The 14,258-nt window shown below is 41.4% G+C and overlaps 1 protein-coding gene across 4 annotated transcripts in view; it reads right to left on the minus strand.

Moving 5' to 3' along the window:
* Positions 1-602: 602 nt before the first annotated feature.
* The window catches only part of MYB (MYB proto-oncogene, transcription factor), a 28,992-nt gene continuing 15,336 nt past the window's right edge, over positions 603-14,258 (minus strand). For all 4 annotated transcript variants that reach the window (XM_067294782.1, XM_067294781.1, XM_067294780.1 and 1 more), the window contains 5 exons: positions 14,113-14,227; positions 13,901-14,026; positions 13,113-13,223; positions 12,364-12,471; positions 603-2,014 (listed from right to left, as the gene is read on the minus strand). In XM_067294782.1, the coding sequence (XP_067150883.1) occupies positions 1,898-2,014; positions 12,364-12,471; positions 13,113-13,223; positions 13,901-14,026; positions 14,113-14,227 (577 nt within the window). In that variant the 3' untranslated portion in view covers positions 603-1,897. The remainder of the gene's footprint in view (positions 2,015-12,363; positions 12,472-13,112; positions 13,224-13,900; positions 14,027-14,112; positions 14,228-14,258) is intronic.

Genomic DNA, 14,258 nt, shown 5'->3' on the forward strand with positions numbered 1-14,258 from the left:
TTAAGAAGCCAATTGCTTTTACTCTCTAACTTTCCTGAGGCTGAGTGTCCTCAGCACTTCCACTGTGTGAGGCTCTGCAGGTCTGCACCATCATTTGCCATGCAGGGGAACTCATCAGCGTTTCCCATTATGTTCTCATCTTGGGTTTCCTAAGGCAAACGTGACAAAGTCTGTCCTACAGTATAGGAGCTCCAGGATATTCTGCTCTTACTCAGTTGGTTCCTGATCTGATGGCCTTAGATGGGACAAAAGAAATGCACCAGTATCTCGGGAGAACACTGTTTTCCCGCAGAAGATTCAGTAAAGTTGCTCAGCAGCGGAAGCTGACTTGGACTTTGGTGTCACTGTAGATCATGGCTTGAGTCCACAGTGTGCTACATACCTACCAATTTGTGCTGTGCTCCTTCAACTCCCATAGTAATCAATAAGAATTGAGGATGTTGAAGATACTTATGGTGTGCAAAATTCTATACCTTACTTTTCTGAGTGTGCTGGAAAAAAAAACTTCCTGGCTTGACTGTTGTTTGTAACAACACTGCCAAAACATTAAAGACAAACAAGATGAGGAGACCATGCGGGTTTAAGTAAAAAAAGAACACACTTTATTTATCTACAAGGCAGTACATTGTCGTATAAAAAATTAAGTGCAGATGAAGCTGCACCAAATGCTATTAAGGCAGCAAAGTCAGAGGCTGTTATTAAAAAAACAATAAAAAAATAAAATAAAATCAGTGTTTTGCCATATCGATAAAGATTTGGTATGGCAGTACAAAGAACCATATATTTCTAAGAACCTGATTCAGTACACAAGACCCAAGTTAGGGAACAATTAGCTAGACATGGAACAAAACAGACAACATGAACAAGACAGTGTTCTCCCAAACATATGAAGGTGCAATGCATGCTGTTACAAACCAATGAGAAACAAAATAACACATCCAGACAAAAAAAAAATCTCCCAGGAACAGTGTTCAAAAATATTGCTTATAAAAAAAAGGGAAAAAATATAAATGATGTAAAAAATTAAAATAAAAAGGTCTGAAATGCTAGTGCATAGTCAAATTAGCTAACATCAACATTTGTTTTCTTTCCATATAAAGCTCTACTGCTCCTTTTACACTAGCAGCATGTCTACACGCTAAGGTCTGTAGCAGCAAAACACAGTATTCATTTGGCATTTACAAAATTAAATTACTGAATAAAAATATAATTTTTCTCATAAATCTATGTTTCATACAGTAATATTTTTTAAAGCAAGCTAATTAAAAAATCCCCCCCCCCAAACAGAAACACACAATGTATAATGGTCTAGAACCATAACAGAATGAAAGAGTATTTCAAGCGGCATGGATGTTTGAGCATTCACGATCTTGATCAGTTTCCCCCTTTGCACAGACTAGCGTTTGTAGTAATGCTTTTCACTTCAGTATTTTACACCAATGCATTTTGTTCAGTGATTTAAAATAAATCTGTTTGAGTACCTGCTCTTTTATTATTAAAAAAAAAAAAAGAAACAAACAAAACCCCACCCCTGGATAGCACATCACTGAAATAACAATACTGGTGTATTAGGTCTGCTTGATCTCAAAAAGTACAAAAAAATTTCCTTTATTATAAGTCTGCATTTAAGATCATTAATAACTGATTAAAACTTAATACCTAATAATTTAGGCAAGTATTTATTCAAAAAAAAACCAAACAACCTCTTAAGTTGGGTGAAATCCAACAAGAATATATATGCTCAGTGACTAAATGCACTTCGTGCTGCTCCCAACTGTTGTACCACAACAAAGATAGGCTCTTCTCCCATTCATGAAAAGTTTTCATGCAGAGGAACAGTAATTTCCCAGTGAAGGCGAAGTGTTCTGAAAACCATAATGCTTCTCCGTAGACCCTTTTACATCACCAGAGTCCGGGTTGGGAACGTGGTCATGTACTTGCGTGCCTGATCAGTAAGGGCCATCTGATCCTCTATCTTTCCACAGGATGCTGACTCCCAAGTGTTGTTCAAATGCTGAATTAAAAACAGGCAGAGAGATTTGGGGTGAAGATCATGGAGCCCCTGAATGCCCTAGCTGTAGCTGGGTCCTGCTGTGAGTAAGTGTTGCCTGAACACCCACTGGGATATTGTCCCATCTCCAAAGAAATTAAAATCTAAACACGACAGACAGCTGAGAAAAAATATTACCCCCACTTTTGAGTTAGTGACCTGAGGCACAAGAAGACCAGGGGACCTGCACAAAAGCACACCAGAAAGGCTGGGATTCAGATCTCCTGAGCTCCCATTTAGAGCGTTTCTTCTCTACAAGGCCATATTCATAGCCTTGCCTTTAATCTTTCCTTTCCATGAAAGGTCTAAAAAGAGAATTTATTTGCAGGTGGACTTTACAGTCAACAGGCCACAGACAGGTTAAAACCCTCAATTATAATGCTCAGTGCTATAACCACACACAAATTACCGCTGAGCCTTCACTCTAGAAATACAGCTGCTCTGCCTCTGTATTCCCTAAACAGACTTGACAATCTTGACAGCCTGACCACAGCTACCAGCAAGGCCCCTGCTTGAAGCTGCCTTCACCTGTGCATGGTGATTAGCACATGCCCATCAGCAGAGCTCCTTTGGCAAAAGAGAAGATGTGCGGGGGGGAGACTCTCGGCAGAAACAACATTTTAATTATCATGCAAGCCATTTCACTTCTTGTGGTATTTATGGAGGTTAGAGACACCATTTAGTATAATGTTAAAATGAGATAAACATATCTGCACAGAGGGCCATGCACACTGTATTTATTTAGTAACTACACGAGTGAAATGTTTCTCATTGCCTTGAGCTATGAACATTACTGAAATTTCAAAGCTCCTGGAATTTACCAGTACACACACTTATACACAAGCTTTTTTTTCTCTTGAACTCTTTCAGTTACTCATTATGTCTGGTTTTTCGCATCAAGATATTCACTAAACTCGGAATAAAAACTGTATTATTAGATAGAGCTAATAGTATGAATAGCCTGCATTCCAAAAAGCTAAGCACAGCCACGTTCAACTGCAAGCCGTCTGCCAAGAAGGGGATCACAGTATTGTTGAAGATTAGGAAGGTCTAAGCCCAAGATCCATCAACAAACACAAGTCAGGAGAAACCTGTCTCTTGTCTTCCTCTGCTTTTGACAAGGATCATCTTTGCAGTTGAAGATCTATATTACTCAACCAGATGGCCAAAGCCTTCCCAGCATCTAGGACACTGGGTGAAACATAATTACTTGACTGTAAACTGTCTGCTAAGAGGAAAACTGCCCGGGCTTGGGCAGCCAGTGGGCCACTTAGCCAGGGCTCTTTATGCTGCTCCTTCTAGTTGCCAACAATGTAAGAGGAGCCTTATGTTATTCTCTAGCCTACATGTACAGAGAACATTGTTCTGACGGGAAACAATGTTAGCTGAGACATATGTAGAGTAAAAGGCTGGATGACATATTAAATATAGACAATTTTTCAAAACTACACCCTGGTCAATGTCTTGGTATGAACGTTCGCTGCCCTGGAGGTTTACAGTCTAAAGGAGACAGCTCCAATGAGCACGTAAGCGGAGTGACCGAGATGAGGGCAAGCATGCCAGTCCTCTACAAACATTTGCTGTCCTTCCCTATACACTGCTTTCTTTTCTCTGTATACAAGCTCTAAATGTCTCTGATCTTGATGCTTTTTTGCAGACAAAACTGTTGAGTTTCAGAAGGAGCTCCCTGTGGGGAAGGAGAACAAGGTCAGGCTTCAAATTGCTAGCTTCTGTAGCTTTTTGTGGGACAGCAGCATCTGTGAAGTGAACAAACATGCTACCTTTTGCCTACATGGGTTTGACCTGGCCTGGCTGTATACCTTGCGTGGTGGCTCAGCCTGGGGTATGCACCGCAGCCAAAGAGCAGGTGTGACATACTTTTCATGTGCCACAGACATGCATGCGACGTGCCACAGCTTCTTTCATGTTTTGGTTACACAGCTTCCAGAGTAACCTTTTCAAAGGCACCTAGGTCAGCTGGGAACCTACAATCCCCTATTGATCCTCAGCGGGATATAGGCACCTGTGAATATTTTACCCTATTATTTTAGAGGCACTTGCATCAGGGTCCAAATTAATCTCTGGTACAATGCCATTGGTTTTACTTAGAAGTCAAATTTGATCTATACACCTCAGAAGCAGGTGGCAGTTCCAGAACATCCATCATTTCAAAGGACAAAAATGTATCCAATATTTCCCTGTGATCTTCCAAAGCTTCAATGCACTGGTCTAGAAAAGCGAGTTCAGCAGTACCCTAAATAGCTGAAAACATATGCGAGCAAAAGTCCATCTGTCACAGTATGTCAATTTTTAAAAAATGGAACTAAATTCAGGCAAAGAGCATCCCAATTTCATAAACTTGTCTTAATTGTTAGTATCTACACTGGGCTCTTTGTATTAACAGCCATGTGTTTAAAAAAGAAAAAAACAATCTGTATCCTGATATCTCCAACATCTCAGCAGGCTGCTAGATGTCACTCATTCTACTTAAAGCCTGGTCTTCATTTAACCTGATATCAGAACAGCAGAGTCCGCTCACGCAGTAACCCTCTGCCCTCTCTTTGGTGTCGGCTGTCTCCAGTGCCCCAGGGAAGCAGAGCGGAGCGGACATAGGAAACTACAGGAGAATCAACTAGATCCATAACATGAATATTTTTAAACCGACTTATTCAAGTTTTGCTGTAGAGACACTGTGGGAGAATCTATCCAATAGAATTTTCATCCTTGTATTATTTTCCAGGACATACATTAAACTTCTTCTTTCTCCTAAAAACAATTTATAAAAAGAGACTAATTTTTCACTCTCACTGAAGTTGGTAGAAGTTTTGCTCCAGTAAAGAATGCAGAATTGGACGCAAAGTAGTAGTATCACTACTAACAAAGTTTCAAATTTGTCCTTTGGATCTCAGATAACGTTTAAACTAGGCATTTTTAATAAACATTTTCTTTCTAAAGTCTTGACTCTCAGCAGCAAACACATAACAAAGCACAATGCCTTAGCCTTGCCAGCCCTGCAGTGCAGCACTGGAGGCACGTGTGAAAGTCATCTGAACTCGAGAAATTTTACTTCCACTCTTGGCACAGAGCGCTGGGTCTCACGACCCAGGCAGAGCATGTTTCCGGGTCTGAGCACACAAGCCTAAGGAATCACTTAGCAAAAAGGGAAAAGCAAATTGCAGACTGAGGAGCACAATGCCCCTTTCTATGCCAACATCTCAGCAAGTATTGACAGGGCTCTGTTACAGAAAAGTGTCAGCACCCTGCAGAAAGCGGAGCTTACCAAGCATATCAAAAGGGAAAAGAAACATGAAGAGAGTCAAGCAAAAAGCAGGAAAACTGTTCAGAATCAAACACTAAAATGCTCCTTTTTAGAGAATGCTTATTATATCCCCTATATTTCCACCCTCATTTAAAGGTCCAACTCTGCAAATCAAGGCATGGAAACACAAAAGCTTTGTAGTTAGGAGCCCTAAGACCTGACCCAAAACCCACTGAAACTGATGGGCATGTTTTCATTGATGCACTGGATTCATTCCACTTAACTGCAGGCATCTAGGCATGAGGTGTTCATTTTGGTACCCAAATCCCCAGTCAGTGGGGAAGGAAAGGGATCTCCATGGCAGGATTCTTTCCATGTATGGCTCTTTATTGGCTCAGACAGCAGGAGTCTACTCTTAGTTTAGCTGTTAATTAAAAGAATTTAAACCTTCTATTGCTGATATTTCCATAGCTGTATTTTTCGCACAGAGTTTTTTCTCTCTGTATGTTAAAATTGAGGGTAGATAAGCTAATACGAGTTCCCACAGCATAAAATTCCAGACTCACGGTACAATTCTAGCTATGCCATTCTCCCTGCTGTCTTTTTTTTTTTTTTTACATCAGTAATCCTACTAGCACATCCTTCTCCTGGCAACAGAACTTCCTCATTTATCCTGTAACATGCCATCAACTGCCCTCAGGCAGATGTGAACTGTAAACAAACTGTCAAAGCTTTAACTGGGATATCCAGTTAAAGCACTTTCAATAAAAACTTGGACCATCTAGAGAAAACAGACAAGAGTAAGGGAAGAAAAGACTGTGCAAAGGTGCTTTTCCAACAGAACTAGTCCTTCTGCACTCAGAGCATGGACTGCCTTTTCATGTGCTGTCTGCAGGGCCTAAGAAAGTTCCTGCATTACGACACCCAGCCTGTTAGCAGTGGATACTAAAACCAAACGTTGCTGCAGTCTTGCAGTACAGAGCTCCCACACAGATGGGAGTGTAGCAAAAATCCTTGTGCAAAGAACTGTTTTAGAAAATAGATTTTCAACTCTCTAGGAGCAATTTTTATCTCAGCTGTGCTGACAGAAATCTTTAGCAACTCCATCAAAGTTATTGGTGTTACACACATTTGCATGAATTTAGACTAGTTGTACTGGCATTTAAAAATAAAAGAGCCAAAATGCTTAAAATATTCTGGCTACTAAAAGGTATCTTATCCTGTTTCTCTACTGTAAGAAGCAGCCCTTCGTGCCAGTTTTCCCTTAGAATTACATGGTATGGATAATTTGCAGAACACGCCATTGAAAAGAAGGCTTAAAACAGAAATGCAGTGTTCTTTCCTAAACAGTAATGGGATCAATGCCCTAAACAAAGCATTTTCCTAGCAGAAAATGATGCCTACCATGTACAATAGTTTGGCTTTTGTATTCTGTAAGGATGCCGAACCAAGAGAAGCCCTTTATTTATCAAGACCAGATAGTAAAGATTAGCGACAAACTCAAGCAACCATAAACCAATTCTACTTCATCTACTGAAACAGAGCACTATTTCTGCTCACATCATTAGTTCCCACCTGGGACATGGGGCAGCCTCTTCCTAAACTCTGTGGTCTATCCAGTTGTTCAGAAATGTAGTTTGCTAAATGTGAGAGAATAAGATGGCCCAACTTCTCAGCTTTTATTATAAGCCTGGTACCAATGCTAGAACAAGGTATTTTGTGGTGCTTTTAAGGGCTTAACGCTGCAGCTCTTACTCAGACAAAACTCCTATTTGAGATGTATGAGCTTTCCAAGTAAGATTAATGGGAGAGATATGGAAATATGCTGAGCACCTGCAACTCACATTAGGATATTCAGTACCTTTGCTAGTTTTGTCCCTAAGTAATTTTTTTATTCATGGGTCAAAACACATTGCTGCAAATGGCTGAGTGTCAAGCTGTCACTTTTCTTCAGCTGCAGCCTTTGAAAGCTGAGAGACTGTTATCTACTCCAGGCAGAGAGCAGAACAGGCGATGACTGACTTTAACTTCCAACCTCCTCCTGCTTCCCTCAGCCATGCAAAGCCCAGCTCATGTACAGCTCGGCCACCAGAGAGAGAAGCGGTAACATGAGTGAGGGAAAACCTCACGGCTGCCTTTCCCTGCTGTGCAAATCTTAACCTCCCCCGGCTTGAGTGCACTGCATTCCCCCCCTCCCCTTGATTAAGGAAAGAAGAATATGTGACTTTGTAATCTTCTTGCCCCAAAAAAGCTGTGGAGGAAAAGCAGAGACAGGCTCCTCCCAAAGACTGTTGCTTGAAGGCAGCACACTGCCTTGCCTGTATATTTTGTCTTACTACTGCAAACAGAACTCCACATTTTACTTTTTAAAATGGAGAAAATTAAGGTTAATGTCAGCTCACGCCCTTGAAAAAGTTAACCAGGTAACAGTTTCTTTTAAAATCCTTTAAACTTGCTCTTTAAAGAAAATGAAGATGGTTACACAAACCACTGAAAGTCAGGAAATTCGAGCTGAAATGTGTCAGTCTGTGGTTAAAAAATGGAAAGTGACAGGAGCTAAGGGTTTAAGAACACTCTCTTTAGCTTGCAGGGCTTTTACCTTATGTTATTTCCTTTGTTACTGGGAGAAGAAGATATCAAAGCAGTGCTATTTTCTTAAAAGGTTCCATTTCATGGTGTCTTTTGATAGCCTGCAGAGTTAGGTGGATGGTCTATGATTTAGCCTACTTTTCTATCTGCTAAAATGTACTTGTTAGGATAGTTTGTTTTATATCCTGTTACTTATTTGACTGGCTACAGAATATAATATGAAATAAAGCATGACTTTTACACAGGAAAGGCTAAAAGTATAGTTTTTACTCAACCACCTCTTACCAGGTGCTACTCAAGCAAATGCTCAATACAGATAATCAGTCTGCCTCAATAAGGGCTTCATACATTTTACCAAAATCTTAACCCTTCAAAGTTTCTACTGAGGCCATACTTGCCCTGCAGTGAAATGGGGTATTGTTTGAGTGACAACAATATAGGATGTTGGTTGTAACTAACTCCACCAATACACAGCAAAAATGTCTGGGATCCACGCAATGAAGGGCAAGATTAATTCCACCCTGTGGCAAACACATGGGGATGGTGAGACATCCCCTGTGCCTGCTGCTAGGAATACCCAATGCCCAACCATGACACTTGTCATGCAGGACAAAAATGCAGGCTGAACCTTCACAGCTTATCAGGATGATCCTACACACAGCCGCTTTTACACGTGGCGTTTTACAGGGACTTAACACAGAGACCAAATGAAGTCCAAACTCCTCTTGGGTTTATTAAGGAGACTTTTTCTAACTAGCTACCTGGCCTCACACGCCAAATGCAGACAGCTGAAGACATGGCACAGCACTGTGCAGGAGGCAGGAGCAGGTGCTGGTGGTCCATGCTGCAAGCCCATCCCCACCGTGCATTCGAGCAAGGGGACCCTCCTTCTTCCCAGGACCCAGCGCAGGTGGCACCCAGGTGCAGGTGCCATGTCCTTGAGACTGCACGAACGGGGGGATGGCTCTGCCATGTCTGCTCACGTCAGGCCACGTCTGCCTACGTGGGAGGTCAACAACACGCAGCTGGCACAATCCCCATCCAGCCCTGATCTGAAGCTCAGCTATGTGACATGCTCTTCCTTCTAAGTGATGGTGATTCATATCGTGCTATCTGATACGATCATCAACTATCATTTACCAAGCTGCATGAAGGTTGTGCATCCAAAATGCAGTGAAAAAAAAAAAAAAACCTTTGAGGCTGCTCTGAATATTTGTTACTCTTGCCTACTTTGGAGGTGAGCAACAAAAGGGCAAGTAATCAGACACTGCTGAGTTTAACGCCAGTCAAGTATCTTTTTCTTTAAGTAAACACAGTGCAAATTATTAAAGCAATGAAAAATACTGCAAGCTGATAATGTACTACTTCCCTCTTATGTAAGCTTAAATTTAAAAAACCCATAATTTTAGGAACTTTGTACCAAACATATCGCAAAAAAAAAAAACTTTAGAGCGTGTGCTCTCTCTCTCTCTCTCTTCCCTCTCCATGCACACATCCCAAGGTGCAAAATGCTCTATAATCCTTACTTGGACTGAAGTCAGTGAAAATTTGCCTAGGTAAGAACTATGGGATCAGGCCCAAAATATTAACAGCAGCAATGTAAACATATGCAGATACAATTAAATTTCACCCAGATGAGTTCCACAGTGTTTCATTTCTACCTGCCTAGACTCAAAGGATATAGCTCTGTGTTTTTGCGTATATGGAACAAAACAAATGACGTACTAGTAAGCATAGGGTGGTACTACTCTGAAAACTGGTCAGAAAGGGAAAATCAAGTACAAATGCTAACATTTCCAATTGCTCCGTGCCCTTCAGACACAGTCTGTCCTAACTATGCACGCGTGCTCCTACTGCGGGGTCGGGGCGAAGCGCTGGGTGGGCGGCAGCAGCACACTCCTACCGGCACAAAGCAGACCCACACATTTACCCTAAATGCCTTCAGAGCAGCAGGGGCCAAATGCTCCTCTCACGTGAGGTCAAGCAAACTTCCCTGGAGATGAAGCAGATTTTACCCATGGCACTAAGTCCAATTCAGACCATGCAATGATCAACATTCAATACTGCACTGCTATAAAACATCTACATTTCACTCTGAAAAAAGTTATCTGTGCCACAAGTACAGAAACCTCTAGCCTCACTCTTCATTTACAATTATATTTCAGCTGAAGCACTCAACATTTCTTGACCAGCAGGGAGAACAGTTTTACGTTCATCCTAGTACACCAAGATGCTGCATACCAAATGTTTTTTTGAGGCTTTTTACTACTGCTTTTTCTTTCAGTCTAACAGGTTCTAAGCACTGAGACAAGTTGCAAAGTCATTTTTTACTCAGTTCCTACTTAAGGAAAAGTCCTCTTTAGACAAACAATGGGAATAACTGACTTTTAACTTCAAGCAAAATTATAAAGGTTTTTCCTGACCAAGGACTGAAGAATGGGATCCAGAATGGCCCACAAATTGACTGTGTAAACTTCCTGACCAGAATCAGCATGAGTTGGGCGAGAAGGTTAAATAAGCCCTTTCGTTTACAGCAGCTTGTAAAATTATTTTTAGATAGTAGGAAACGTAACATTGTTATGCCAGAGATCAAAAGATCCTATTTTACAGGCACCTCAAACGCTTCATTTCTATTACAAGCAGAATGCAGGCAACTACCATTAACGGGACAGTCCACAACGTAACTCTGGTTAGCCACCAAAAAATTTTGCTCTACACCTACGGACGTGCTGGAGTTCATGCACTGGCCACATGCTGGCAGGGCCACAGTGCTGAGCACACGGGCACCCGGGGCTCCTCCGCCAGGAGAGGCTTTGAACTCGTGCCCCGAGTGACTGCCCTAACCCCTAGGACAGCAGGGAGAGAGCGAATCTTCACACCTTCCTCTTAGCCATCTGCCACGATGCAGCTAAGAAATGCGATTCATGAGGCTGGAAAGAGCAAACAAGCAGTAGGGAGTGTGAGTTTTTGGCCCAGACATCCCCATGCGCAGGGGAGATGTGGATTTTGGTGCCAGGCTTTCCAAAGCTACTTTTCAATCACATGATCTGGTCATGCAAAATATAAACCTGCTCCATTGCAAATTCTGTAACCCGTCATCTGAAATGGTTTGTTTTTAATTTCAGACTATTTCATTCATATTTCAAAGAGAAAACAGGTGATGAAACTGTGGAATTCCTATGAAATTAAAATTGCAGTTCTCACACAGCCCTGGTACTGACATCAGCAAATGTTATTGATGTTCAAAATGCAAAAACAGGGACATGTGTAAAATTTCAGTATATTGCTTTATAATGCTAGACTAGAGATGCTTAACCAAAACCAGATTTTATTCATTTTATTTTACTGTAAATAACCAATACTCCTCCTAATGTAAATTCCAGAAAGAGGAAAGAAAGAGGGATTAGCCATGTGGATTATCTGTCCGAAAGTCAGAAACTATGCAGTTATAATTTCCTCTGTGACACTGACTCACTGTAAGGAAAGATTGTCTTCGCCTGAATTTGCCCACATGGAGAAGGGATATAAAATTACTTATTCATCTACCTCAAAAATAAGGGTTGCGGTGGCAGGACAATTAATCATTATCTATACTGTGTTTCACTCTCTGAATGACTTGCTAAGGGCCTGATCTAAAATCCACATGAACTGATGAAAAGGCTGCTAATTACTTCAGTGGGCTACGGATCAGGCCCTATATAATAGCTATTTGTTTACTAAAAAGTACAGCAAATGTATATGTTTGTTAACACTTAGGAAAAGCGTAAGCACCTAAAATCCAACCTAATGGCTGGATTAAAACAATCATACATTTAATTCGGTTAAGAGACCCTGAGACATAAAACTGGGCATAAGACTTACGGGACCATTTTGAACGATAAATGACAACTGTACTTCTGGTATGATCTTATTCTGAGCTCCAGGGAAGATCAGCTTGGCTGCCTCCCTCTGCTGTAGGATTTGGTTTGGCAGCTGCTGGCTGGTAACACCAGCTACATCTGTGCCTGCAAACCAGCCGCTGCCAGAGTCTGCTCTCGAGCCCAAGGCCGACTGACATGTCCTGGCCAGAGTTGCACCATCAAACTCTCCTGCTCTCCAAAGCAGGAGAGCTGCACCCAAGACGTCTATAGGTAAAGGCCTCTGGCCCACATTAATTCCTGCGCCATGCCTGCAAATTGTTTTGGGGAGTGATGGTTCACTCCACGCGAACATGTGCCAGGGACTATCCCACCAATTTACTTCTGGAGTCGACCGAGTTACAATACCCCACGCACAGGCCTTAGCCCGATTTAACTTCCTGGCATAGTTGTGGCCACTGTGTCCTTGTGCTACGCAGGTGAAGTGAGATCCTGAACTAGAGGCTATTCACCTTAATGTTTCATTCTTCCATACTTGAAAACTTAAGATCAGTCTGCGAGAAAGCATTAGACACCCACAGAAGGCATTTTTATCGAAGAATGGTTACCTGCAGCGGATTAGACAGTGGCCTGTTCCTAGGTACTGCAAATGTCTTGTGAAAACTACCGTCCTCTTCTGACACTGGCATCTTTAAAATGGAGCTAGTAAGAAGATTCTGAACAAATGAACAAAAAAAAAAGAAAAGAACAGTTTTCAATAGCTCAACAAAACAAGAAAAGAAACTAAATCTGAATGTATTAAAAGCAGACCCAGCCTGACTGCCCATCATGTAACACTGGGCACTGTCATGACAGTGCAGGAGCACACTTGAGCCTGCAGTCCCTGAGGCTTGACTTTGGAGGAGCACTACTATGCGTAAGGGTTTCATCCGGTGACACTCCTAAGCACAAGAGTAATAATAATAACACTGAGCAGTCCCAGGGAAGCACATGCAACCATGCACATGCTGGAGCTCCTCTGCACAAAACAATCCCTTTTTCTTTTAACAGTTTTAACTCCGTAACCTAGTCATTTTTAAACACGGGTGCAGACGTCCTGTAAGTGCATGTTCTTTACAAAGACTACAGGCTGCACAGTGGCTGCAACTTCTGCTACCTTCTATAGGCATTGCAACGATCTAATTAAGAGAAAGATTTTGCCTCTTATCTGCTGAGAATAGAAAAACAGCACGTAAATAATGAATAATGCCTTCTAGTTAGGAAGGTCATACATAAACTATTCTCGCCATTGCATTTAAGAACTGGACAGGGATGTAAAACTGAAAAATCATTTGGTGGCGTGGAAACTTGTACTTACTGGCACATCTTCCATAGTAGATGCATGTGTAAAGAGCTGAGTGTTCAGGTGTTCTCCTTCCCAGTGGTTTGAGCAAAAAAAATGTCCAGCTTTATCTGTTGGAGACTCCACCTGGAAGCAGGAAAGGCACCATGAAAAAATGCAGCATCTAACTGATCAGAAGGAGATTTATCTGTCAAATTTTTAACAGGCTGAATAAATATTCTTCACAGTTGTGCATAACACAGATTTACAGTGTAATCCTTTACAGCAACCTTGCTCTTTGCAGAAAAAATGTTCAAGGTTCTCAAAAGAACACCATCTAATAAAACTTTGAATACTTGCACTCAGCTCTCTGTCAGTATTCAAGAGTTTAATCCCCTAAAGGAGATGGACAACGTATGTATTTTTGGAATTTTAGTGACAAAGTAATATAATGCAATGTCCTCAAATGCTCAGGTTTCTAAGTCACTCCATGTAGCTTGGTCCCTGTGGGGTTCTTCTATAGTTTTCACCAATATTGGAAGGATTCAATCCAAATTCCTGTCTAATTTTTTTTCTTTTTAAGTTTCAAATGAAAACTGCATTAGAACAGCCCAAGCAAACCCCTGCTGAAAACAGCAGAAAGACTTCTATGGAAATCAATGAGAGCTGAATTAGGTATTCCTAGTATACTATACAGAACCAGCACTAAGATCTTGGGGCTCACATGAAAGAAAAAGACATCGCTATTTAACAGCAAAGGTATTGGTATAAGTTTCACAGCAAAGACTGCTGAATTAAATTGCCTCAGGTAAGTTTGCATTTACCTCTTGTTTGATTTTCTTCAGCAAAGGGGGTCCACTTTCATGTAGCCCAGCCACGATTGCAGTCTCTTCAGACTCCTGCTTGATAACGTCCTGCAGATCTTCTACGAGATGAGTCGGAGTTTGAGGCTGAAAGGAAGAAACGTTATATATGAGTCCCAGAACATCCCTCTGCACTAATATCAAAGCAACTTTTATCATTGTTTCCTTCTTACCAGCATTTTCAAAGGACCATATTTGATTTCCTGAGCTGCAAGTGCATTTTTGAATGGAGTGGGTGTTCTTGGAGAGCTCTCTAATATCGACCTCTTGATTGCTGGAGTTCTGAAACTTTAAAAAGAGGCAGAAAAACTTTAAAGGA

Source organism: Apteryx mantelli, chromosome 3, assembly GCF_036417845.1.
Source record: "Apteryx mantelli isolate bAptMan1 chromosome 3, bAptMan1.hap1, whole genome shotgun sequence".
NCBI classification, from domain to species: Eukaryota; Metazoa; Chordata; class Aves; order Apterygiformes; family Apterygidae; genus Apteryx; species Apteryx mantelli.